Genomic DNA, 25,025 nt, shown 5'->3' on the forward strand with positions numbered 1-25,025 from the left:
TTCCTTAGACAGCTGCTGTCTTCTGGTAGCTCTCCCCCTGCTGCTGTCTCCTCTCATCTCTTTCTCCTTGTCTCTGCTTTTTCTCACATTTCCCTCTCTGTTTCTGTTAGTCTGTCTTTAACTGTAGCTGGGATTCAGCCTACCTCACACTCTCTGAGTGTCTTCCTCTCTCTATGCCAGTGACAGAGTTTGTGACCACTGTGGAAGATTGCCAACTCCTCCAGTCTCGTTTTTTTTCTTCTCTGTCCCCCGTCTCCCTAATTCCAGTAACTAGTCAGCCATAAAAAATTGTAACCCAATAGAAATTGACTAATGATATGATGAAACTGTTTACTATATCCCAAATAAAAGCGAGTGAAGTTACCTATATGTAACTTAGAGAAAATGGTTGTGGACTGGGTGGATGTCTTTAGATAGACCTGGGCATTCCAGGTGGTAGGGAGGCCAAAGTTTAAAGGCTCATTTAAGGAATTGATTGTACTTTGTCTTGGCAGTTGCCATATTTAGAGAAAGTAAGATATACCTTTTTTTTGTCTTTGCAGGAGTTATTATTAAGGATTTATTTCAGGATGATTTTGTTCAGAATTTTTAAAAACTGGCCAATCGCTATGTAAAGGATTCAGGATTCTTGAGATTGTCCATTTCAAGAAAGTAAAAAAAAAAGTCAAATGCAGCCCCCCCTAATTTCACTATCAGTAATGTTTGGGGGGAAGGGGCTTCAAAAGCTTTAGACAATCTGACAAGCAATTCGTTTAAACCAACCTTAATTGGAACCATTACTACCCTGACAAAACATACACACTTGGTTGGTTCTAAAACTATGATTATGTGTGTCTTTTATAAATGTGCAATATTTGCTGCTACACACTGTATGTACCATCAATCGTGTTTTTATGAGAGTGTTTGTGTGTGTGAACTGTGTTTTCTACCTGTCAGTCAACGGGGTAATGACAAGCCTTTCAGTGCAGCCCAAGAATTCATTCTGGTAGACAGTGGCCACGTCTGTGATGTTAATGATCATCTTGTCGGAGTCCTCATTGAAGTAGAAACGACACTGCTTCAGCCACTCAAAGTCACTGGGGCTTTTGACATGGAGCCGGCACTGCAGAGAGATAGGGAAGGGAGTAAAGTATGAAGAAGTGACAAAGAGAAGAGGCATGAAAAGATGAGGGAGAAGTGGGAAGCAAGTTAAAAGGATGGAGAGAACGGGGAGAGTGAAGAGGGCAAGTCAAGAATAGAAAATCGAAGGGCACCATTCAGGGAGTGATGAAAGGGGGGGGATAAAAGCAGGAAGAAAGAGGGTAGGATAGTTGAAAGGAAAGGATGCATGAGGAGGCATGAGGTTAAAAGGAGGTTATATTTAAAAAGGTGGAAAAGGGGGAAGGGCAGGTAGTGGGAAGGATAAAATAAAAGAGGTTAGAGGCCATGAGATGATATTGAGTTGAAAGGAAGGGAAAGGAGAGGTGAGATGGATGTGAGGAAAGAAGCAAGTCACGGAGACGGGTAAGAAAATAGTACATGGAGTGAACAGAGAATAGGATAGGAGAGGGTTAACGGTACGTCCACACGGTTCCGTCGCGTTGAAGCTTGCCAGTGGGTGTGTCTGGCACGCGACCAACAACCAATCACATTTATCTCCCGCCCCAGACACACAAGCACGCGGTTTGATTGGCTAACGCTTGTACTGGCATATGATTTGATTGGCTGGCGCTTCCATCAACGCTTGAAAAGTTTAACTTTTCTCAACTTTCGAAGCGAGCAATGGAGGCAAAGCGATGTGACGTCACCCCATTCAAAGTGAATGGGAAGCGTCTCCGTTGAAGCACGCGACGGAACCGTAGACGTACCGTAACAGTTAAGACTGGAGGAAAATAAATCATTACAGGTACAAGGGGATTATATAATAAAATACACGTTCAACATTTGTTACCGTATACTTAATTCTATTAACCTTGGAGACAAGTCAGACAATGTACTGTGCCTTGAGCTGAGACTTCAAAGACACTAAATATGAAAGACTAAAGACTTTTTGTGAGCCAACCCGGCAAACACCTGACCCCGTGATAGCTGTATACCAAATGAGTTTTACAAAAGGACAGCCGTCTTGATCAGGGGATTCTTATTATATAATTGTGAACAGAGCTTGTTTCTATGGTCAAATGTACTTCAGTACACTGAGCCATTATACAACAGGTCAAGTAGTAGTAAATGATTAACAAAATAGTCACCAGGTCATCAAATATGTCCCTCTGGTGGACATGTATGGTGATGAGGGTCTCGTATTTTGTCCTCTCCACAGCCCCTAAGTCTCTTGTTGTCATGTCAATCAGTGTGTTGAGCAGATCCAGGAACAGCTGGTTGGTCTTTGCCATGATGCGGCGATCATATCGAGAATTGGTCAGGGCCTCTTCAGAGTCCCTTGTCCATATCATCTGAATACCTAGCAAGCCCACCTAGACAAGGAGGACAAGGACAAGGACAACAATATGTAATCGTTGCGTGAAATCAAATGTACCGACATTCAACTTTGACTCAATCAAAACAATTGAAATCTGATTTTTAGTAGTAAGAAACTGAATACAGATTTTAAAGCAGAAAGTTACAGGAATTATGTTAAGGAAGAAAAAATTTGTTAAAAAATAAAGAATATCCCAGAAAATATTTAAAGGACAGTGTTTTGAAACCACTTCTTTGAATCCAGCTTAGAACTACCTGAGCAGGGAAGGAGTTGAGAAAGTCGATGAGCTGAAAGCCAGATTCCTGGATGGTCAGCGCAGCCTGTCGGATCACCAGGTGCAAAGACCTCTGGGATTCCTTCAGCAAAGCATTGAGCCAAACCTCGACATTCCCCTCTGCTGTGATAGGACGCTCCAGATCCACTGTCTCCCCTTCCCGTGATGACACAGCCATAATACGGTCGTATATCTGAGAAAGATTCAATATTTTCATGATTGCAGACGAATAATCCTTTTATGGCATGGTATTTAATTGTATCTGGTTTGTTTCGATCTATTTTCCCTCCAGACCATCTTGTTAGAGGGTTTGAAAGATACCGTTTTCATGTGAAATTGACAAAGCAAAAAGCCAAGTGTGTAGTAGAAACAATAGATGTACCTTGTCATGGAATCGGACACATTTGATGTTGTCAAAGACGTTGAGAAGGTGAGCCTGGATGGTGTGGGAATCAGACGCCTGTCCCAGGATTTCCAGCAGGGCAGGGTCAGAGACAAAGAAGAAACGAGGAAACAGCAGACGCTTCTTCTCCAAATAGCTGATTAAAACAGTGTTATAAAAAAAGAAAATGTTACCTTTTATAATTTTGACTCAAGGCATCTTGTGTTTGAAAGCATAATAAACAGGACAGTAGTTGGCAGCAAAGCATTCTCTGCCTTTTGAATACTGTTTGAACTACTCTCACTTCAAGCCTTCGTATGTTTTGAGATGCGAGTTGTTTAAGATTTTACTCTATTTACCCACCCTGTAAGTGACTTCTGGCAGATCTCCAGCTGTTCGAGGAGGTGAGGAAGCAGCTGTCCCATAGTCTCATCCCCCACACAGGAGTGTACTACATTGGGCATCTCGTGGGCTCGCATCATGATCTTCACCCATGATTTGTCGATGTTGGAGAAACGCTTTGCTTCCTAAAAAAGGTTGAGAGAATATAGGGGGCTGTGTTTATTTATTTATTTTTTGCTAAAATCCAGTTGCAATGCAAAAACCACACTCATATGAGCAGACATAATTCACCTTAGGCAGCTGTTTAGCAATGTCTCCGCCCACAAACACAGCCTCCAGGTAGATCCAAAGGTTCTGGACGGTCATCCAGTTTTCTATGATATCAGTGGTGTTGGAAAGATTCTGAACCCACTTCTGAATCTGGGCTTTGAACGGGGTGTTGTACCTACAACATAGATGACATACATGTAAGCCTAACATTATGTCACACACACTTTGTATGATTGTGTCTACAAGGCAGTCAAATACATGACCACACCTGTTGCTCATGAGAGACCCCAAAACCATCAGGCTGTCCTCCATACTGGTAATGATCTCTGATGTACTGTCTCCTCTCAGTAGTAGTTCCCCGCGGGTTTTAAAGTTGGAAAACGTAAAGGTCTTGTTGTCCCACTCAGCGATCACCTGCTTCAGCTTCTGCTCAATATCACGCTCTTTCACCGCACTGATACAGATATCCTGTGTAAAGAAGCATAAGTGGTTTTGACAGATTTAATGGGCTATATGGAAATTATACTAGAACATCAATCTGGGGCCAATTTGAAGGCAACCTGTGAGAGAGGGAATTAAAGTGAGTTCATATTGTGTTAAAGTATAGATTATACCTGTGTACATTCCATCAAAAACAAATAAAATCAATTTTTGAAATTGACTCACTTTATGCTATAGAAATACAAACACTTTGTAGCTTTCTCTGGGCCTGCATAGGAATTAGGAAGCCTAAAATGCATTCTTACCTCAATCTCCTCCTTATACTTGAGCAGAGGAGCCTCCATGATGTTGCGTAGCTTGAATGTCTCAGTTTCCACCTCAAAGGTATGGCCAGTAACCTTGGCACAAACAGAATAGATTTGTTGTTCAAATTACTGTATATGTCAAGAAAACATTTACAATTATGATGTTTGTTAATGTTACATACGTTTAACAGTAGTTGTGATACTGTGATAATATAGTGATGATAGCTCGTAACTGCAGTAGCATGTTCACTGACCTCAGTAATTCTCTTCCAGTGGCGAGTCATCATAGCTTTGTTAGTCATGAGTTCCAGCAGGGGGCAGCACTCACTGAATTCATCTATTGTTTTCTTTAAGTCCATGAAAGCCTGCCACTCTTTTAGAGCACGGGGAAGTTTGCGACACCTGGTAGTTAAAGAATACAATCAGCAACAAACTCATAGTAAATACCAAACTTTTCACATTTGAAATGAACTCTGTCCATTTGGGACACATATGCACCAGCACTGTTGTACTGTGTACCCAGGCCAGAGTAACACTTCTTAAAATTACAAAACAGCATTTATGCAATCGAAAGGAGTTGAAATGTCTTATAACTAATACATCAGCAGATACACTCCTTATGACTGCTCAATGCATACAACCTTCAACTGGTTTCACACTGCCAGGAGAACACCAAGGTGAGAAACATATCAAAACACTTTTTACCTCTAGAATGAAAAACTTGAATCAGAAGCTGATGCACAATAAATATACCCTTGTAGAGGATAGAGTGCAACGTCAGGGCAAGGACATTTTAGTCCTGATAGGAGAGGGCTGATGTTGGGGGTCGAATAATAGACCATATATAAAATAAAAAAGTGCCAGAAGGTGTTAAAACTTCACTGTGAACTAAATGAAGAATACACATTACTGTCACAGTTGAGGAAACTGTCTACCTCGTCTGAAAGTCCAGTAGCTCATTATTGATCTTCTCAATATGGATGTCAGCCCAGAGGATATCATAGTAACCATTGACTGTTTCAATGACATTGTTGTAAAGGCCGTACAACTTCTGCAGCAGAGCCAGCTGCTTCCTAATCTCCAACAGCTGGGGATGCTGGGTGACAGGAAGTCCAAACAGCTCCTCTCCACCTGTGTAAGTGATGTACTTCCTGAACAGGTTGTCAAATCGATTCTAAAGAGGAGAAGAATGGCAACAAAATATCCCAAATCAAAACAGGACTTCAAATGACATCTACAGGTTACACTTTTGTTCAACTATTGTAGATTAAGTACAACATATTACAGATATGTCATTTGGAATCATTGAAATACACAACATGAAATCATTTAAAAAATGATACCCTTCTTTGATCATAGTTATCCTGAAACTGGCTTTGTTGGCAACCAGGTCATTTTCAGACCCAAAGAACTAACACATTTGATGAAAGACTAAATCAGGAACTCAGCTATCATGCTAAACCCATATTGTCAATAACAAACCTGGAACATGATGAGTCTATCGCTGGCATCCTGAGGAGCTAGCCCCACCACCATGGGGCCATCCTAAGGCAGAGGAGAAAAAGTAAGTTCATGGGTACATCCCTACTCCTTTTTATTGATAATCTATTTCTAACATTATTGTTAAACCTCCAGTTAATGACTTGATACTGCAGTCTCATAAATTGTAGAAATTGTAAAAGCCTTAAAGCATTAAGTGTTTAGGCGTGTGCATTTGCATCTTGCATTTTATGTCTGTACTTTCATTTACCTTGTCATACTCCTGGTAAAAGTGTTGACAGTCTTCCACGAAGGTCTCCACATTGCTGACCAGCTCTCCTCTGAAGTTGGGCTGCAAGGCCACCAGCTCGTTCTGTACCTCCGTGGTCCGGGACAGAAGCTTCTCCCAGGTGTAACGCAGCGTATCCACCTTATCGGCCTCCTCTTTTGCCACTGACAGGTCATATTTATGAAGCATGGCATAGGACTCCTGTGAGAAGGGAAATATATACAAAGTCAACTGAGATATAAAATCAAATACAATTGTTAATAAAGCTTTGGCAAGTTATGAAATATTTATGTGAAGTTTTAATTACTGCATTTCCTCTGCATTGCTATTGCACTTTTGACAGAGCACAAGCTATAGGCTTACATAAACATTACTGAAAGGCAACATGTACTGTGACCTTCATTTATACACATTGCTATTGCAACTCAACTGCTACTGTACACTCTGAATTGAATTCATGTAGACTACTGAAAATGTTCATTCTTATTCACACTGTGCGCATTTGTGTGAAAAGACAGGGGGCCATCAACTACCAGGCTGTATGAAAGACCCAATGCCGTGTTTACCTCTGTGGGACCGACTTTGAAATCAATAGATATTTGATGCTCTCTGATCTCCTTTAGAGATGCCATGGCGATGCGAATGTCATCCAGGTCTTTGATCTGCCGATTCAGTTTCTTTCCCGCTTCATCAACAAAAGCAAAAATCTGCTCCATGTCTGAGCGATATTTCCTGTTACAGTACCGTCCGTAGTCCACCATCCAGTTCTTGGTTTCAGCGGTGAGGGACATCTTCAGGTCCGCTGGTAAAATGAAATACATGTGAGCATGTGGAGATCAGTGATCTACTTTTATTTCATATCAGTGTTTTCTTTAGACAAGTATTGCAACTGAATCTAACCTGTGAATAGAGCCAAAGCTCCTACAGTAATGTACTCTGGTTCAGAGTTTATTTCCAGCTCCAGATCTCGATAGAAAATAATCTGGCTCTCAAACTCTGATAGCAGGGGACTGCCCTCGATGAATCTGTGAAAAATCAAACCAAAGGTGTACTGATGTAATGCTGGTTTTGAATGGCATTGACTTGACACATACAAAATAAACAGTTTCTTAATGGTAAGAGTCAGATATTAATACCAGTAAATCATTCAATTTATCATACTTTCGCATGGTGTCTTCACGGTCCTTTTTCCAGATGTGATGGTAACGGCTAAAACGATCCAGAGCAGTCATCACTTCCTTTACAACAAAAGAAAACATAAGTGACATGAGAAATGGGAGGCAGTACAACAAAAACATATTTAAACGTTGTATAAGATGACAAGGTCATTTATCTTTTTAGGGATTTCCAAAACGAACAGATACAGACAATGCATATTTTCAGTAGAAAAAAATTGTTGAAGCAGATAGGGAATAATACATACATACAAACGGGTACCTTTTTGGTGGAGCTGATGGAGGTGCTGAGAACAGACACTAGTTTCACTATCTCCTTGTTCTCAGACACACTTTTGCAGTAGTTTCTAGCTTGGAATGGGATAGCCTGGATCACAGATGCTGACATATCTGAGGTGCTGTCATCTGAAAGAGTTAAGAGTAAAGAATCTTTGTGGGATTTGTGAATGTATCAGACATAAATTAAGCTAAAAAAACTCTTAAAACGCTTTTAATGTTTGTGTGCATGAAATACCTAAAATCAAAATCACTCTCTTCTGATCAATAACTTGATCACAAGAGGTTTTTAAAATAATATATATGTGATTCTCACGTGTTTATAATGTGTTCATATCCAACTTTTCTCTTAAAAAAATAAAGATCAGCCTGATCACCCATGTTCATGTTACACAACATTACCTCCAAGTTATCCGGGGTGCAATGTGACTGAAATGGCTGCTTCGCCCAAATTAGATTTGCAATTCTCTTTTGTTTAAACCTCTTCCTTTCAAAGCCACTGACATCTAGTTGACCTTTCAATCCACACATCTCCATAGCTCCCTATGTGCTCATAGTCAGAGGGGTTTTGCTCTGCTGAACTGTGAAATAAGGAGATCTGATTATCAAGTGACTGTGGTGCAGTAGCTAATGATTAATGTTCTGGTCTACATGTTGGGAACACTATGGAGAAATCATTCTGCAGTGAGTGTTGAGTTGTTGAACTCCTGAGGAAAAGATGGGTAAGGTCTTGTGTCCTCTCATACCAGCCAGGCTCCTGTAAGTGGTTGCTCCATCCTCTGATTCACTCTCAGAACTGTCCTGTTTCAGAGCAGCCATCCGCCTCTCGTTCATTTTTCTCTGCAAAAGGGAAACATCAGTATTGAAAACACTATAATAGACATGTTTTTTTGTGTGTCAGAATTTTAAATCCATGACTTGTCAGAAATCATTGCCTCATTCATCAGATCAAACTCACCTTGGAGATCCTCTCTTTGCTCCACTGACCAACTCCTTTGCTGACGCTGACTACACACTCTACAGCCCGGTTTAGAGCCTGTTGGACCTCCTCCAAAGCAGGAACCATGGCGATGTTAGGAATGGAAAGGGTCACATCTACTCTGAAGATTGCTTGCTGACCGCTGCTTTTTACACGTGAGTCACTCTCAACTACAAGTGGACAGAAGAAAAGCTCTGGTAAAACATGGTGTGAGCCAAAAATGTACCTTCTCTTGTCCACTGATCTTATGAGCTCAGTGGACATAATTGTCTACCACACTAGATAGATTCATTGTAGCTAATTACATGGGGAAAACATTCTTTCAACGAGGATAATCTTAACATTATTTGATAATAGTTTTGCCTCCCAAAAGAATGTCACTTGGACCCACCCAAGAAATGCATGAGCGAGGAGGCGTGGATGCGTTTGCGTAGCATCTCCAGGGTGTTGCGCGTCAATCTGAGTAAAGCATCCACATTGCGGTGGTTGAAGTAGGAAAGGAGCTCCTGGGCTTCTTCCTCCATCACTTCCATCAAGTCCCTCTTCTTCTTCCTCTTCACCAACGGAGAAGAAGGGCCAACGCTGGCAGGAGGCAGCAAGGTGTTTCTAGAGAAGAGACGGCCCTCTGACCGGCATTCATCTTCACCTGAGATGCAAAAGGTGACATATTACTATTCTGCACATAAACTCCTTTAGCCACGCCTTTAACATAGACAACACTAGCTGAAACTTGAAATATATATATACAGACACTTATACAGGATCCCTAATTATCAGTATATGGGCTTGAGATTGAAGTCTTACCTATTTCAAAAAAGATATATGTTAGGCATAGGGGGTTAAAATTACAAAGTTGTACAAATTGTATTGAAAGTATCCAAATTTGATCCCAAAAGGAAAACGTGAGTATACCTTCACTATCAAGGTGGTCTATGGTCTTGCTCTCAGCACAGCTTTCTTCCTCGACCTTCTCCAGCTCCTCTTTCTGATTATGGTCAAACTCCAGCAGCATGTTGATCAGTTCATTAGCAGCCTCTTCCACTAGTGAACTCTTAGTGTGGAGATTCTGGGCTTGTCTTATGCACATATCCTATACAAATATAACATAAACATGAATTATGCTATAAGAAGGGTAGTGCACAGCAGGCAGCATAGCATAGCATATTATAGGACAGATTGTTTCAATATACAAGGGCATGATTTTGAACATAAAAACATGAAAATGACAGGAGCACTGCTTAATTATTTTCAATACACTTTAATCAACCCTGCATACAGAACTGAAATGATGTTATCTGGGCACAAAATCCAATAATTTCAGGTTCAATTTCTGTCAGCGATTTCTACACAAGAGTGGACATCCCACTGGTTGGGATTTTCATCATTCAATATCTACATAACATCATTGTTATTTACACTATATTGCTTTGTCTGCAGTCAGTCACTCACATCATAACTTTGTGGTGATATATTAGCAGCTAGTTCATAAAATGAATAATCATGATAGATGACCTGTGGCCTTGACTGATAATGAGCCACCGGGTGCTCATCCACACGCTTTTATGAATGTGATTACATTTGTTTGTTTGTCATATCATCTTTCATATAATACATGGGGTGGGATGTTGTATGACTTAGAAGATAGGCTTGGTGAAAATGTAATAATTACAGGCTAATATTGTTATTTTACTGAAACAGACTATGTATTTACCCTGGTGGTCTGAACAAACTCCTCACAGGTGACTGGTTCATCCTCTGGCAAGACACACAATGTGGATGTACTCATCTCCTGCAGTACCGCATCTATCCTAAACTCCACCAAGTCATTCACCCTGTCCATCGTCAGCTCCAGGTTCACTGGAGAAGCAAAAGAAAGAGAGTCAGACAGTGACAGTGGAGGAGAGAACAAGTTGGCAGGCATTGGAAGGGAGGGGTTGAGAGAGTGGAGCATAGAGCGACAGGAAAGAGTATGCAAGTTACTAAAGAGAGAACTCACACAAACAGCAAGTACACACTCAATTAATGGTAATCCAGAAGCTGTCAGCATGTGGGTTATTGATTTGGCGAGATATTTTGCTTACCCAAAGCCTTGTCAATACGGCAAATGTACTTGTCTATGTTCATAGATGTCCAGTTGATAGAGGTCAATCCCGGCTGTATAGCCTCATCCACCTGTGAAATCAGTAATGTATGAGGATGCACTTTGAACACTACCTCTTTTTGTCAAAGATTCACATATCACATGTTAGTGTTACATAAATAACTTAAAACAATGAAAAAGCAGCAAAATGTGCTCTACCAGTCCTTAAAGTCTACACAACAGTAACACACAGAAGCACCCTTTGCCTAGATCAGTGCACATTTTTGGCTTGTGGCCTCCTAAAATGACATATAAAATAGTGAAAATCAGCAAATTGGTTTCAGAGACAGAGAGGATTGTTGTATTCACCGCTTCATCATAGGCTAATGCACACAATATGTATTGTTGGGAGGACCCATGCTATATAATAGAAAAAGTAGCCCCACCACAACTAATTAAAATATGAGAAAAGTCAAATGATATGTTTTTGACTTGAGACTATATCTTTTTTTCTTACCTTCCTGTATTTTAGAAAAGCAAATATATACCCTATAATGTGCCCATAGTTGGGATTGCTTTATTTGATCCATAAGTTTAGACAGTGGCAGCCAGCCCATAGGGGCGCTAGGGGCACCGCCCCCCCTCTTCCCACATGTTTGATTGTCATTAAAAATAAAAAATAAATAAATAAATATATTTCCAAAAAATATATTTTTTTTATTTTTATTTTTATTTTTAAAGAACAAGGTAAATATTATATAGTTGGTATCAGTAAAATGTATAATCTACAATAAAATCTCGTTTAAAATTGTTTTACGATGTCTAAAGTTACTGATAAGTCACATGTTTCCTGCCTGGCCGCAGCGTGTATCATTACCCTCTCTCGTCCGGGCGGTAGAAAGGAGCCCTCAGCCAGGGTTATGGCTAGAAAGGATCCGTCTAATGTAAATATGACGTCACGTTCTCGTTCTAACTCTCGTTGTAATCGGAGCAACTCGGCTGTAATCGGAAAGGGTCGGAGTGGGCGGGACGCGGGAAGAGACGTCGTTCTAACTCTCGTTGTAATCAGAGCAGTGGTAACCACTCAAAGTCCTCAAGAGATAGGAAACGACAGCAGTGTGGGACCTTATTGCGGGAAATTACTGAGCACACATACCACCTACAGGATGAGACGTTCATGTGTACAGTGATATCAAGACTAAATGATCTTTTGGAGGACGTAAAGCAACACACCCCACATGACAGTAGTCTTCCTCTCACCTTCACGCCCCCCAAACACAAAAGGCAGAAGAGGACCATAACACCTCTCAGTACCAGCCATCGTAGACACCCTTTTTCAGGCCGGGTGGGTCATAAAGCTGAGGTCATGAGATCCAACTACAGAGTGGACAGCTTGAACAAGATTTTAAAAGCTAAGTCCCCAGAGTCTAATGCGGGAGGAGCAGGCAGGGGTACGAAGAGGAGAATAGATGCTTTAGGTAAGAACAAAGTATATTTACTTTTGCCATCTCCTCTATATTCACAAAACACAGCCAATCATCCATTCCAATCCTATGTGACATGGCAAAGTTCATTTCACTCCAATAGAAATTGGTATAAAAGAGACCATTAGTCTTCTCATTGTGCTTATTGCTGTGGATAGGTGTTAACTATTGTTGTTGTATTGTATCATATCAAAAGTTGTTTTCATCCAAGGCACCACCGCCAGGTGAATGTTGGAAGCTTGGAGATGAATGGAGCTGTAAAGAGGTGGTAAGTAAAACAACGTTTTTAATCCATTGCATGTGATTGATGTAGTTATAAAAAGTATATCATAGCTGTCATTACAGTCTAAATATCTAACAGCAAAAGGAGGAGAGTCTGAGGAGGAGAGGAGATGAGGAGAACAGAGGAGAGGAGACAGCAAAAGGAGGAGAGTATGAGGAGAGGAGAACAGGAGAGGAGAGGATACAGCAAAAGGAGGAGAGTCTGAGGAGGAGAGGAGATGAGGAGAACAAAGGAGAGGAGACAGCAAAAGGAGGAGAGTATGAGGAGAGGATGAGGAGAGGAGAACAGATGAAACAGGGAAAGCAGAGTAAAGAGCAGAGTTGAAAGAGAAGTTGAAAGCAGAGCAAACAGTAGCAGGAGAAGTAGAGCAAATGTAAAAGTAACTTTGAAAAGTATCAGCAAGAAGATCAGAGTTGCATAATGTTATTTTGTTTTATTCGTTACTGTTATATTAATGTTGTATGTTAATTTTTGTACATAGGATAATAAAGATGATCTTAACTTTGAACTCGATTCATGACCTCATTTCATTATTAAAACCTTAATATCAAATTACAGACTGGATTCAAATTAGGATCTCCTAATGTGTTGATGTAATGTTTGTGATAAACTGAAGGATAAAGTGTTCCTTTATGTGTTGAGAAAATTCCCCTCCCTCTTAAGCCAAGTAAGGTGTTTAAAAAGCCTCTTGGATCAGCTGGAAAATGCATCATCACAAAGCTGAAAACAGCTGTTTCACTTTACTTTTGAAAGATACGACAGAGACAAAGCTACACATATATAATGATATTATAGAATATGATGCATTGCTGCAGATTAAACTACCCAACGGGATATAAAAGAGGTAAACACATCTACAGCAGTAACATGCAACATACATTTTATTGCACCAGGAGCTATCTTGGGACTTTTACTGCAACAACGTTGACTTGCCTGTGAATACAAAATAAACCATAGTGTTGCTGATCTACAGTGTTGTCATTCTTCTTTCAACAGCAAGACCGCTAACAAGTATTTACATACTTAATATACTTTAGTTTCTCGCCATCCCAAACGTAAACATTCAGCCACGTGACTGCGCTTCCGAGCCGCTCCGATTACAACTAGAGTTAGAACGAGAACGTGACGTCATATTTACATTAGACGGATCCTTTCTAGCCATAACCCTCAGCCAGAGCAGCTGCAGCCAACAAGCTGACTGTTGCTATCTGTAAACTATGCCGCCGAAACATAATTTTAGCCAATCAGCGTCGTCAGATCTGATGCTCAAAGGGCGCCCTTTCAGCACCCTGGCCTGTGTGTCTATGAGTTGTTTAGACTCGTATCCAAGGTGACGCTACAGTAGGGGATGGCTGCGTCTGCAGGTGTAGACTCCGGTGCTAGTGGATCGCCGGAGCTGTAGATTAACATTTGCATGCTTATTGTAGTTGTAAGGGCGATGCCTGTGGCACCATGGAGCATATGTGTGGGCTGGACCTGTATTTTACAGGAAAGGAGTGATCAGACGGTCGAGTTGTCGATTCTTGTTCAGTTTCCATCTTCCTCACCCTCTCAGACTTTGAGTTGCGCACGCTGCTAAAGAGACGCGCTACCATGGAAACCAAACAATGATGTAGCTGTATTAAAGTCCGAGTGGAAACAGTCGTGAGTAAATCAGATTTTTTCAGAAATCGGGAGAAATGCGGGAGTTTCCCGCGAAAATCGGGAGGGTTGGAAAGTATGACTGACACACACACACACACCCACACACACACACACACACACACACACATGGTTTTGTCACCATTTCCATAGCCCCACCAAAAATATTTTCCACCAGCCGCCACTGAGTTTAGACATTGTACAAAGCCCCAATGTTACATGAAGTTGTGAAGCAAATCCATAATGACATGTAAAGGCTAAAGCTATAAATTTAATTCCATCAGTTTAAACGAAAGGTAATGTTTCAGGAGTGTTTTTCACCGGTAAAACCCAGACAACGTTGCGTTATCATTTCAACCGGAATAATAAGCTAACAAATACATTGTACGGGAGCTATGCTAGCATACATTTTGCTAACCTTATTAGCCTATTCTAAAACGTTTACCCAGTGAAAAATGACAGCCATTGTTAACATAACGTAAGGCAACACAATACAGAGCCTATCTTATCCAACACATGAGGTAAATTGATAAAAAATGTAAAGGTATTTTACTTATAGAAAGCTTAGCTCACCTGAAGCTAAAATGAATCCAGTCACTTTAATCCTCCATAAACTCAGTGTCGCTTTTTTTCTTATTATTATTCTTCTTCATATTTCCAATTATTACCGCCAATGTAAAATGTATTCCTATCCATTATGCAACCAAAATGTTTCAATTGTGCTATTAAACACATGTAAGTGCCTAAAATGCACACTCGAGGTGAGGTGCATCTTAAAATGCAAGAAGACTGTACAGAAGGGCAGAGCCACATTTCTAAAATGATTAATTAAACAGGAATTGGGAACACCTGGGACCGAAGGAGTTGGCTAATTACCCACACCTGTGTTCCAACACTGAATTAAAATAGTTAAAAAGAATGTGTATTTTAAGTCATACCATAGCTTTCTAGAGCCCTAACCTTTTCTGTATTCTTAAAGTCATATAACTATTGGACATTTGATTATTACCACAATTGTATATCCTTACAATAATAGGCCATCTACATATTGGGCAGTTGTACCTTTAATTAGAATTTGTCAATACATACAAAACACACAAAAAATATAGTCATATGTAATAACAACCCGCAGTCTCACGGCATTTCGTGTTATAGTCAATACATTTATTCGTGTTCACCAACAGGATTTCCCCCTTTTTTTCCTGTCACACAGAACGATTTGAAAAGCAATGTGTGTTATTTAGAAAAGAATAACAAATTAGAAGGAAAAAAAGATTTAAAAAATACAGATTTCAGTATTCTGAGGCTCTGAGCCCCATTTCTTTTCCTCACAGACGGCAAAAAAAGTCCGACATTATACGATATAAAATAAAAACAATGATCGTGGCTTGATATTGAGTAAGAACATGTTTTTTATTAACCACACAGCTTCCGGTCTTCCAAGACCCGACCAGACAAAAAGACGTGTTGCAGGCACGAAATATACTACCAATAGAAATAAATTGCTTTCAAAATCGTTCTGTTCGACACGAAAAAAAAGGAGGAAATCCTGTTGGTGAACATGAATCAATAGATTAAATGTCGTGACTCTAACGCGAAATGACGTGAGACTGGGTTGGTAATAACGACTATACAATATATAATAAAAACTAAATAATTGCAGTATAAATGCTAGTTTAAATGCATTTTGAATGATATCATAATAATAATATTGTATTTAATTGATAGCGCTTTTCAAAATACACAAATACACTTATATCCACACCAGATCTTACCTTAGCAACATGTGGCATTGCCAGCTGTTCAAAAGCACTCTGAATCTTAGCCCGCACTCTTGTGTTCTCACTCAACACTAACTGTAAAGGGAAATATATGATTACAGTTTGTATTCACTGACAATATTTGCTTTGTTGAGAATACTTGCATTCCAACTTCAATCACAAGCTTTTTTTTATAGTGTACGTTACATTTTATGCTTTTTAATATACATATGAAAAATGACATGGTTCTTATATTTATTCATAATGTCTTAATATGACCTACTTCAGTTGTATGTATTTGCTAAAGTGTAAAACTGTGTTAAATAGTATCAACCTGTAATCTGTTGTAGTTCCTTTTCAGGGTGTCCTGTCTCTGCTGCAACAGAACAGCAAATGGTGGTATCTCCAAATTCATCTTTGTCATGCAGTTCGCCTCCCTTATCTGGGTCAGAATCTCTGGGTCAAAGTTTACAAACAGCTCCCCTGTCTGTGGAGACCTGACGAGCAGAGAGGCCTGCAGGCCAACCCGGGCAACCTCCATCTGGGCAGGATGTGTCAAGGTGGGTTGGGTAGTTTAGAGAGGACAGGAAAGAGACAAAGAAAAAGGGTAAAAGGTAAAAATGGTGTCGACATGTATAGTATGTGCATGTTGTAGGCCTATTTGGACTATACATTTTAATGGTACTTATGCATCCCTCTACCTTTTGCATCCAGCTGTGATGGTAGAGCATCTCAAACTCCAACAGGACCATTGCTACCCTGTTAAAGTTCCTAATGACCCTTTTGGCCTCTGGAGTGGAAAGAACACCAGGATGCTGAGCAAGGACAGAATGATAAGGTATTACTTTAGAAGGAAATGCACTGACAATTGTACTGTTAGTTAACAAAAACATCGCATTGGCAAAGACAAAATTCATAGAGGAAGACGTTCAATTGTACCTGTTGGAAGAGATCCATGGGACCCTGGATCCTGCTTGACAGCTGTCGAGCCCACATGATACGACCCGCCACAAGGGGCATGTCTCGACCAATCGGAGGCTCCAGTTTCTGCTTCATGTAGATACGGGAGATCATTTCAATGTCCCGGCCATAGTTCTGCAGAATATGCTGGTACTTCTCATCAATGCCGAGGTCTGGGATGCCCAATCTGTTTTTTAGTGAGCCAGAAAATAGTAGACAGCTAATATTAGAATGCTTTAATACATTAATAGTGAATATAATTAACACTAAAAGGGTACTCTAGCAATTACATACAGAAATACCTTCCTTGTGGCATGACATTTTGACTTTTTATTGCAGGAAACACACACATGTAATTATTAACAATTGGAAAATGTCTTAAGATGTGCCAGTAAATTATGTCAGTAAGCCGGTATGCACGGATCCTGGAACAGGCACATCTTTCAAATGCAGCGACTATGCAATTTTACACCAGTGTTTAATAACACAACATTTCCTCAAAAGAAACTGTCGTTTTAGAGTCCTGCTGTGTTTTTCATTTTAGCCATTATTTAGTACTGGTTTAAAACTGAGATGCAATGTGAACGCAATAAACAATCACAAATTAGTTGTGGAATAGAGGATTTGTGGTTTCTGTACTGAGAACCAGATTGACTATAAGACTTGTTAAGATAAACATAAATCATTTACCTTTCAAATTTTTTCAGCACACTCAGAGCTCGCTCTGTATTTTGAATTTTTTCAAAGGTGCTATCCATGAAACTCTTCAGCTGATTCTGGAAGGACCAAAGGAAAAATCATCTTTATTAAAAAGACAGTGAAGTGGAACTTTTGAAATACAAATGAACATTCCCAGTAATTGCCTAATTAAACTTGTTCTCAGTATGTTGTGGATGTGCAGTGCCTTGCAAAGGTACCAATCATAGTTTTTTTTCTCTTGTAACATTACAAACCGAAATTCAATGGGTTTTGTTTGGATTTGATGTTTAGTGCCTATTCATGCAAGGCACTAGGTGTGAACATAATGAGCTCAATCCCAATATTGTTCTATATAACTTCAATCCGAGCAGAGCCCTAATCACCATAATAACAGAAACAATTCATGTATATCTGTGTGAAGGCCTATACATTGTACTGTACCATATAGAGAAAGTTGTGTCTGTAATATTTGACTTACGTGTAGCTCAGAGGTGCTTTTGCAGAATTCTTCATAGTCAACATCAAAGTCAGTTCTTCTCTGGTCTAGGAAACTGTAGTGTTTTTTCTTCATGTTCAAAACAATAGCCTATCACACACAAAAACACAGGCATGCAAGCATATTATGTACAACTACTTAGCTGTATAAGCCTCTAAACATTTTGCATAATGGTTTTGCTGTAGTTAACCTGAGCTAATAGCTAATATTGCTGTTCTGTTTTGAACTATTCTTGAATATCATTTTCTTGACCAACTGTGGGTCATTATGTTCGCAATCAGTTTGATTAGTCTAGTAGTTAATCAGGGTTTTGAGAATAGCATAGGACAAACAGAGTGCATGAGAAATGTAACACCATATCCTTCAGCTTACCATAAATTATGTACTTAACAGTTCACTGTCAACCTCTGTATGTATTTTAATCTATCTGGTTACTTAGGCCTTGACAGGTCGGAATAGAATTACATTAGGTAAACTGGAGGACATGCTAAACATTGGCTAGCAAATTGCAAAAATAATTTAACAATACAAGTCAATAGAGCAACTCACATGAAGAACAACTGATGGAGCTGGTTCTCTGTTTTAATTCCATGCAGTTAGTATTGTCATGTTGCTATACAGTGCCAGTACAGTGGGAAAATGTAATGTCTAGCAAATTTACCACTGCATGCCGTCAATACTATGAAAATGGGCCATGCAAAAAAGAGGTAAAGACTGCAATTATAAATTACCTCCCATTTCCCCTGCATTTCTGCAGTCTGTACATCCAAGGAAGCAGAAACAAACAGACAGCTCACATCAATATACTCTCAGGGGAAAACACAGGCAGCACAATCTGGTTTTGTAAGTATAATGACTGAAAACATAATTCCTACAACAAACCAAGACAGTGGCAATGACAAGCGTATAGCCTTAAGATGCTGTTTTAAAAATAATGGACAAATGCTATTCTCTCTTTAGCTTGACTGGGAAGAAAATGGTTTGTTTAAGAATTATTTTCCTAAATTTTCAAATCTATTTATTCCTTCAATTATATGCATTTAAGTAATACAATTAATGTTACTTCCCTATTTATTAAAGCCTTTAACATTACTAACCTTTCCCAGTCACTCTCAGTGTACCTCTACAATATATATCCACATTAGGCACTCGTTAGAAGTGGCATTTAATCAGTTAATGGAATGTCGCTCAGAAATATCTTGACAATAATCTGATACCCACTTGAAACCTGGTGGCCATTATCTCCAGTCCTTCTATCTTAGAGTCCTGCAGGGCAGAGTAGGTAGAAATGGTGCTGAACATCTCTAGGATCTTGTTGAGTCGTCGCTGGAATGTGTCAAACTTCCCAAAAATGTACATCTCACTGAAGTCGAACTGTCTCTCTGAGGGAGTCTGTTCCAACTTCTCCTTGGTTTTATGGAAATACCGCTGATACTCCTGCAGCACACGGGTTGACATGAGCAAAACGGTCAACTCTCATTTTCACCCATCCATAGAATTACAATATTTGGAAGTTTGCTAACGTTCCTAACATTATCTCTACCAAGTAATATATTCTGTGGTATTCATTTCTGACTTTCAACAACAAATTGAATGACGACACATTACAGTTTATCATGTCCTATGTCAAATTGTATTTTCTATTCTTATATAACAACAAGTAAAAATGGACTATGCTGCAAATAAAGCACATTTGACAACATGGACACAGAAAACTATGAGAGATCAATGATTAACATTAGATATGACGGATTATATCGATAAGCAGTACCTGGTTTAGGTGGATGGCAGCTTTTATTTTGTCAGCTACAACTTGTTGAGGCTGGTCCCATATTGAATTAGAGCTGATATTGGTGATATAAGCTTTGCAGGCTGTGATCATCTGGTTTGTCACCTGTAGGCATTGATGTGTTTGTTAAAATAAAGATATACATCAGAATTATTTGTTGACACTTACAATTTAAGACTATACATGTTCTTATAGTAGCTAAATGTTAGTTCACCGTGAACACGGTTGTCAAAAGACAAAGAAGCATTTAGTGCAATAGTGTTGCATAGTGGTCCATGTAACATCCTGTGTTTATACTCTGTTCACATCTAATATTTTATAAAGGAGCCACTCATTTGTTCTCTTGGATGTTATACATGGATATTGTTAGGTCATTTTTGTTTTCAACTCTTGATTGATTCAACAATTCCCTTTTTATGAACCAAACAATAAATGTTTCAATGGTTCATTTTGTTTATCCATATAAATCTGAAAAACACAGATCAGAGGGATAAATGAAGACAATATCCAGACTGTAGGCACACAGTTTTGCTAAATCACATTGTGTATGACAATATAATCCACATCCACTTCAGTATTGTTGCATTTTTCAGAATAGCTGCAACCCTACCTTGACAAAAAGTGACGTAATCTTTTCCGATGTGTTATAATAGCGAGAAATACTGTGAATCATCATGATGGCATTGATCAGACCAGGGATTGCATCCACCATTGAAACCTGAGATGACACACAAATGAAAGCCAGTGAGTGTCCTTAAAGCTTATTATGTGTCCTTGCACAAACAGAACATTGAACAGTGTTTGCGTCACCGGCCATTTATAGAACAGACCATTACAGCTTTAAAAGATTCAAGTATTTTTCTTACAGGGTCACTGTTGTAGAGAGGGTCACAAAACTTCTCCAGGCTATAAAGATACTTGACATTGTCTTTGGCCTCGTTGGCTGAATCAGTTATCCTGGAGTCCAGTTCTCGCCAGGACTGCACAGACAAACCACACTTATTGCATTTAAACAAAAAATGAAACACAGATATTTAGGACAGAAGACAGTTTGGCAGAGTTTATTATTGTCCTATAAAGCAACAAAATAACAAAACATTTTACTGAAACCTTGCAGGGACTGAACCCTAATTTGTGACCTTTATGATTTTAGATTTGGCCATCAAGAGAACTCCCAGTACAGCCTTAACATCGGGGCTCTTGAGTTGGTCCAGAAGGTAGTTGAAGCGCGACATTCGTTTCTTCCAGTGGTCCAGCTCAGCCCGAGGGCCAAGGTCATCGGCCTCCTTCCTAAGCTGGTCACTCTCAGCTAGAACCTGCAAAACATAAGGACTTTAAATCGACTCACTGTTAAGGCAACATTTCTGCACTTTAACCTTTGCTTTATTATTCTATATTGTGTTCCGCTAAAACACTTAACGATGCTTCAATTTTTTTTATTTGATAAAGATTAAATTGTGCATTTTCCCTGCCTGAGCACTTTTCAGCATGAACATGAGTATCAAGCATTTGTTGCTCCAGCTTAATGGAATATTTAGAACATATCTAGTCATATATTTGACCAAAGCTCCACACATTAAGGTTTTTCAAGCCAACTTTGATCACAAGCAACTCACAATAAGGGAGTTCAACATATAGCAAGCAAGCACAGCAAGTTTAGGTATAGTATATCATGAGTTTGAGGATAACATCTTACCTGTTACCTACAGTACAGTGACACCTCTCACCTGTTCTATTTGTTTGATCCAGACTTTCATGCAGGCCTCTATATTTTCTGTGGTCTCTGTGCTGTTGGCTGCTGCCACGTAGTCAGATGGGCCTTTCAGCACCCGCAGGTCAAATGTGTCACACACCTTCAACGTAACCTGGAAGCAAGACATGACATTGTTTTGTTGTGGTTTCTAAAATTGTTTCTTTTGTTTGTTTTTCGTGAATGTAATGGAAAAGACTAGCCTGTAGTCAAAGCAGGCTGCTCTCAACTATTTTATTTATTTTTTTAGGTGTCTTACTGCTTCAATGAAACATATTTATATGATGAAAAAGGTTGACAGAAGTTCAAACAGCCTTTACTCAGCTAAATTAATCAAAGTAATTATGTATTTTGATGTTTTTTTGCCAAGCAACATCCTAATTAATGTCATGGGTTTGATGTCTGGGCAGTGCACAAATATGTAATTTAGCTCTTGACTAAAGTCAAATGCCTTTAGTAGTATTCTTTTGCCGTTTCTCTCAAAATTGTAGCAGAATATGTTACTTACCTTTTCTTGCAGGCTCTCCTGTGCTCCAGCCAAAACAGACACAAAGCCTTCCAATGATGCTATGAAGTCCTGTTTGACGGCCTGGGCCTGGGGACTGGCAGGCTCCCCCCAGCCGTGGTTCATATTTGACAGTGTAGGGATGAAGATCTCTGAGAGCAACTGCTCCACACTTTTTAACAGACCCCCCTCTGTTGTGTCCAACATATTAAAATTGACATCCTAAAAAGAGATAGAAAGGCGCATAATTACCAACATTTTACTGACTTAAAAAACTCTAAGATACCGCCGCAACCCTGGTTCTGTTATAGCATATCTGTACATCACAAAGGGGTATATACCTCTGCATGTGTGAGTGTTCTGGACCTTTTTCCTATTTGTAGAATCTTGTAAGTGTGACGTTAGGCACAACCTGCAGATGGACTTATATCTTGGACAGAAATGTCCCTAAATGTTGCTTTATTCCTATAGTGAGCATGCAGGCACAGGCTTGAGCAATTGCCTATACCAACCAGTGGTTAAGGGGATGCTTGTCAATTAAATGTGCCTCTATGTGGATTAGACAACAATACTTAACATTGGAAATCCTCTAGTCCTGTCCATGTAGATGCACAGAATTCATACTGGAAATACAGATGAGGCGAATTGCGGGGGAAAGAAAGCCATCATCTCTATTTGGGAACCCAACAGTATTGGGTTGATTTGGAAAAATAAGTGTGCTTGGTCGCAGTATAACCTTTGGGCTCCCCACACTAAACTGGGTACCTTCCAGAAGCACTGAGATTGTATTGTGATCAGTACATTCTAAAACAGGACGGCGGTTTCTTTTTATGAAAGCACCTTAATATACAACTGATTTAAAGGTTCAAAAGTTGACCTGCTAATGATGACTGGTAACTCCAATAATAGGGAAATCTGACAGTGTCTATAGCCATCAAGCACCACTGACAATAGCATATCTAATGTGACATGCAAACATAGCCGCAAGATAAAACTCAAGATAGAAATGCCTTCTTGTGATCCTGAAGATCATACACAAATGAAAGGATAACTGCAAAGATGCAATTGAATATATGGTCTAAAACAAACACTTGCCATTTGCAATTGTAAAGTGAAGCTCCGGTGGATTTTATATTGGGTTTTTAATGTGTAATTCCGTTCACATTTTTGATAATTATAATATTTGCTTTACATACATGTATAATAGGCTTGTTTATTTAAGGTAATATATTATTACAATAAATTGGTAACACATGTTTCAGACATAGCATATGTACAATCCAAAAGTGGGCTTGAAAATGCAGGCGTGCACAAGCACACATACACACACACAATGTGGGTGTCATGTAGCCGACACGACCGTTTATCAGTGGTTGTCAGGAACTTTGCTGCTCTCAGCAGGTGATCAGCAACAATCAATAGGCACACCTGCCTGTGTTATCAGAGCGCTATTGTTTCCCTTTTGTCCCACTAGCTCTTGATGACTAGAACATATCTTAAACAAGGGAAACCATTTACAGCGTGAATGGGCTCAAAAAGAAATCACTGCCAAAAGAAAAAGGAATCAATCTTTTTTTTCTTTCAGGTGAAACTTTCATCTTTCATTACAGTGTACTGTAGGAATAATTCTGGTTGATTTTGTCATTCAAGTAAACTACATATTAGTAGGTGCCACAGTAAAAAAAGAAGAAGAATCTAACCCTGATCGTCAAGACTTTATTGTTACAATTCTGAAAGGGTAGAGAGTCCCTTACTCTGTGTATGTTCTCAGAGGTGATTGCCTTAGAAGTGTTGGCTCTGGTGAAGAAGACACACACTCCGGTCAAAGCTACATCCCTCCCGTCTGTCACAAACACTTTGGACTTTTTGCTGCAACCAGGCTTCTGGGCAACAAGCTGGGAGGGCACAGGGGCTGCTGCTGCTGCAGAAACAAAGGATTGCACATAGAAACAACACAAGGTATCATCACAAAGCTTGACTTCTCACTGTAGCACTAATACTTAGCAATTTCCATTTGCTCAGTTCTGCCATGATTGTTTTTGCCAACATAACTTGATTAATACAAGGACAGCATTTCAACTGTATGTGTTGATAACAATTAGATATATTCTTCACATTTCATACATTTTTATAAATGTTGATGTTAAACTTTCACATGTTACCTGCTTCAACTGGCTCAATGTCCTGATAGAAGAACATGAGGTGTGGAAGACCCTCAGCCACAAAGAATTGCTCCATGCGTTCAATCTGAGAAAAATGAAAAGAAAACGTTCAGCTTATCATACAAAACAGTTCCCAAGACCTAGAGACATTGTGTTTCTATTTGAGCCCTAGTGTAAATGCAAAGAAAGGCTTTCAAGGTTACTGTGTTTTTTTAAATATAAAAAGCTTTACAAATATACAGGTTACCTGATTTCCCTCCAGTGTGGCATCTTCCACATCAGATTTCTCCAGTCCCAGGCATGAAGCCACAATGCTGAGGATGTAGTCATGTCTTCCGTCTAGCTGGGCCCGCTTAGCTTCACGTTCCTCTTTCAACTTTTGCTAAACAAAACACACAGAAGATTTTGATTTGTATCGAATAAACGATTGTCATTAAATGTCTCAATGCAATATGTTTGGATATATTTAATAGGAACAAATACTCACTGGCAATAACAAAAGCCACACAATGAGAAAAGCCATCACAGGAGTGTGCACAAATAAATCACCACAACATTTTTAGACATCATTTAAATTAAGTCCACTTAAAGATCCACACTTGTGTACAGTTTCAGAATGAGCAATAGAAAAAAGAAACTTAAACGAAGAAGCCTCCCCATACTGTCATTGCACAGTATCCATCCATACTGTATGTAGCCAACACAAGAATGACAATAATGTCATTTAAGATTTCCAAATGTTCATC

At 39.4% G+C, this 25,025-nt stretch overlaps 1 protein-coding gene across 2 annotated transcripts in view; it reads right to left on the bottom strand.

Moving 5' to 3' along the window:
* The window catches only part of dnah5 (dynein, axonemal, heavy chain 5), a 142,048-nt gene that overhangs the window by 103,990 nt on the left and 13,033 nt on the right, over positions 1-25,025 (bottom strand). Inside the window, exons 2-40 of one of the 2 annotated variants that reach the window (XM_079693696.1) lie at positions 24,527-24,661; positions 24,280-24,364; positions 23,872-24,038; positions 22,121-22,339; positions 21,590-21,727; positions 21,002-21,178; positions 20,729-20,842; positions 20,473-20,580; positions 19,845-19,967; positions 19,295-19,510; positions 18,805-18,831; positions 18,056-18,163; positions 17,569-17,654; positions 16,858-17,065; positions 16,620-16,733; positions 16,253-16,459; positions 15,934-16,014; positions 10,752-10,842; positions 10,382-10,527; positions 9,583-9,760; positions 9,062-9,316; positions 8,650-8,840; positions 8,438-8,531; positions 7,678-7,820; positions 7,402-7,478; positions 7,141-7,265; positions 6,807-7,042; positions 6,223-6,441; positions 5,955-6,017; positions 5,408-5,646; positions 4,727-4,874; positions 4,473-4,565; positions 3,995-4,194; positions 3,748-3,901; positions 3,478-3,641; positions 3,115-3,271; positions 2,713-2,925; positions 2,229-2,453; positions 930-1,102 (exon numbers count right to left, since the gene is read on the bottom strand). In XM_079693696.1, coding sequence (XP_079549822.1) covers positions 930-1,102; positions 2,229-2,453; positions 2,713-2,925; positions 3,115-3,271; positions 3,478-3,641; positions 3,748-3,901; positions 3,995-4,194; positions 4,473-4,565; positions 4,727-4,874; positions 5,408-5,646; positions 5,955-6,017; positions 6,223-6,441; positions 6,807-7,042; positions 7,141-7,265; positions 7,402-7,478; positions 7,678-7,820; positions 8,438-8,531; positions 8,650-8,840; positions 9,062-9,316; positions 9,583-9,760; positions 10,382-10,527; positions 10,752-10,842; positions 15,934-16,014; positions 16,253-16,459; positions 16,620-16,733; positions 16,858-17,065; positions 17,569-17,654; positions 18,056-18,163; positions 18,805-18,831; positions 19,295-19,510; positions 19,845-19,967; positions 20,473-20,580; positions 20,729-20,842; positions 21,002-21,178; positions 21,590-21,727; positions 22,121-22,339; positions 23,872-24,038; positions 24,280-24,364; positions 24,527-24,661 — 5,897 coding nt within the window. The remainder of the gene's footprint in view (positions 1-929; positions 1,103-2,228; positions 2,454-2,712; positions 2,926-3,114; positions 3,272-3,477; positions 3,642-3,747; positions 3,902-3,994; positions 4,195-4,472; positions 4,566-4,726; positions 4,875-5,407; positions 5,647-5,954; positions 6,018-6,222; positions 6,442-6,806; positions 7,043-7,140; positions 7,266-7,401; positions 7,479-7,677; positions 7,821-8,437; positions 8,532-8,649; positions 8,841-9,061; positions 9,317-9,582; positions 9,761-10,381; positions 10,528-10,751; positions 10,843-15,933; positions 16,015-16,252; positions 16,460-16,619; positions 16,734-16,857; positions 17,066-17,568; positions 17,655-18,055; positions 18,164-18,804; positions 18,832-19,294; positions 19,511-19,844; positions 19,968-20,472; positions 20,581-20,728; positions 20,843-21,001; positions 21,179-21,589; positions 21,728-22,120; positions 22,340-23,871; positions 24,039-24,279; positions 24,365-24,526; positions 24,662-25,025) is intronic. The other variant, XM_079693697.1, reaches the window with a different exon arrangement.

Source organism: Notothenia rossii (assembly GCF_949606895.1).
Source record: "Notothenia rossii genome assembly, chromosome: 7".
Lineage (NCBI taxonomy): Eukaryota > Metazoa > Chordata > Actinopteri > Perciformes > Nototheniidae > Notothenia > Notothenia rossii.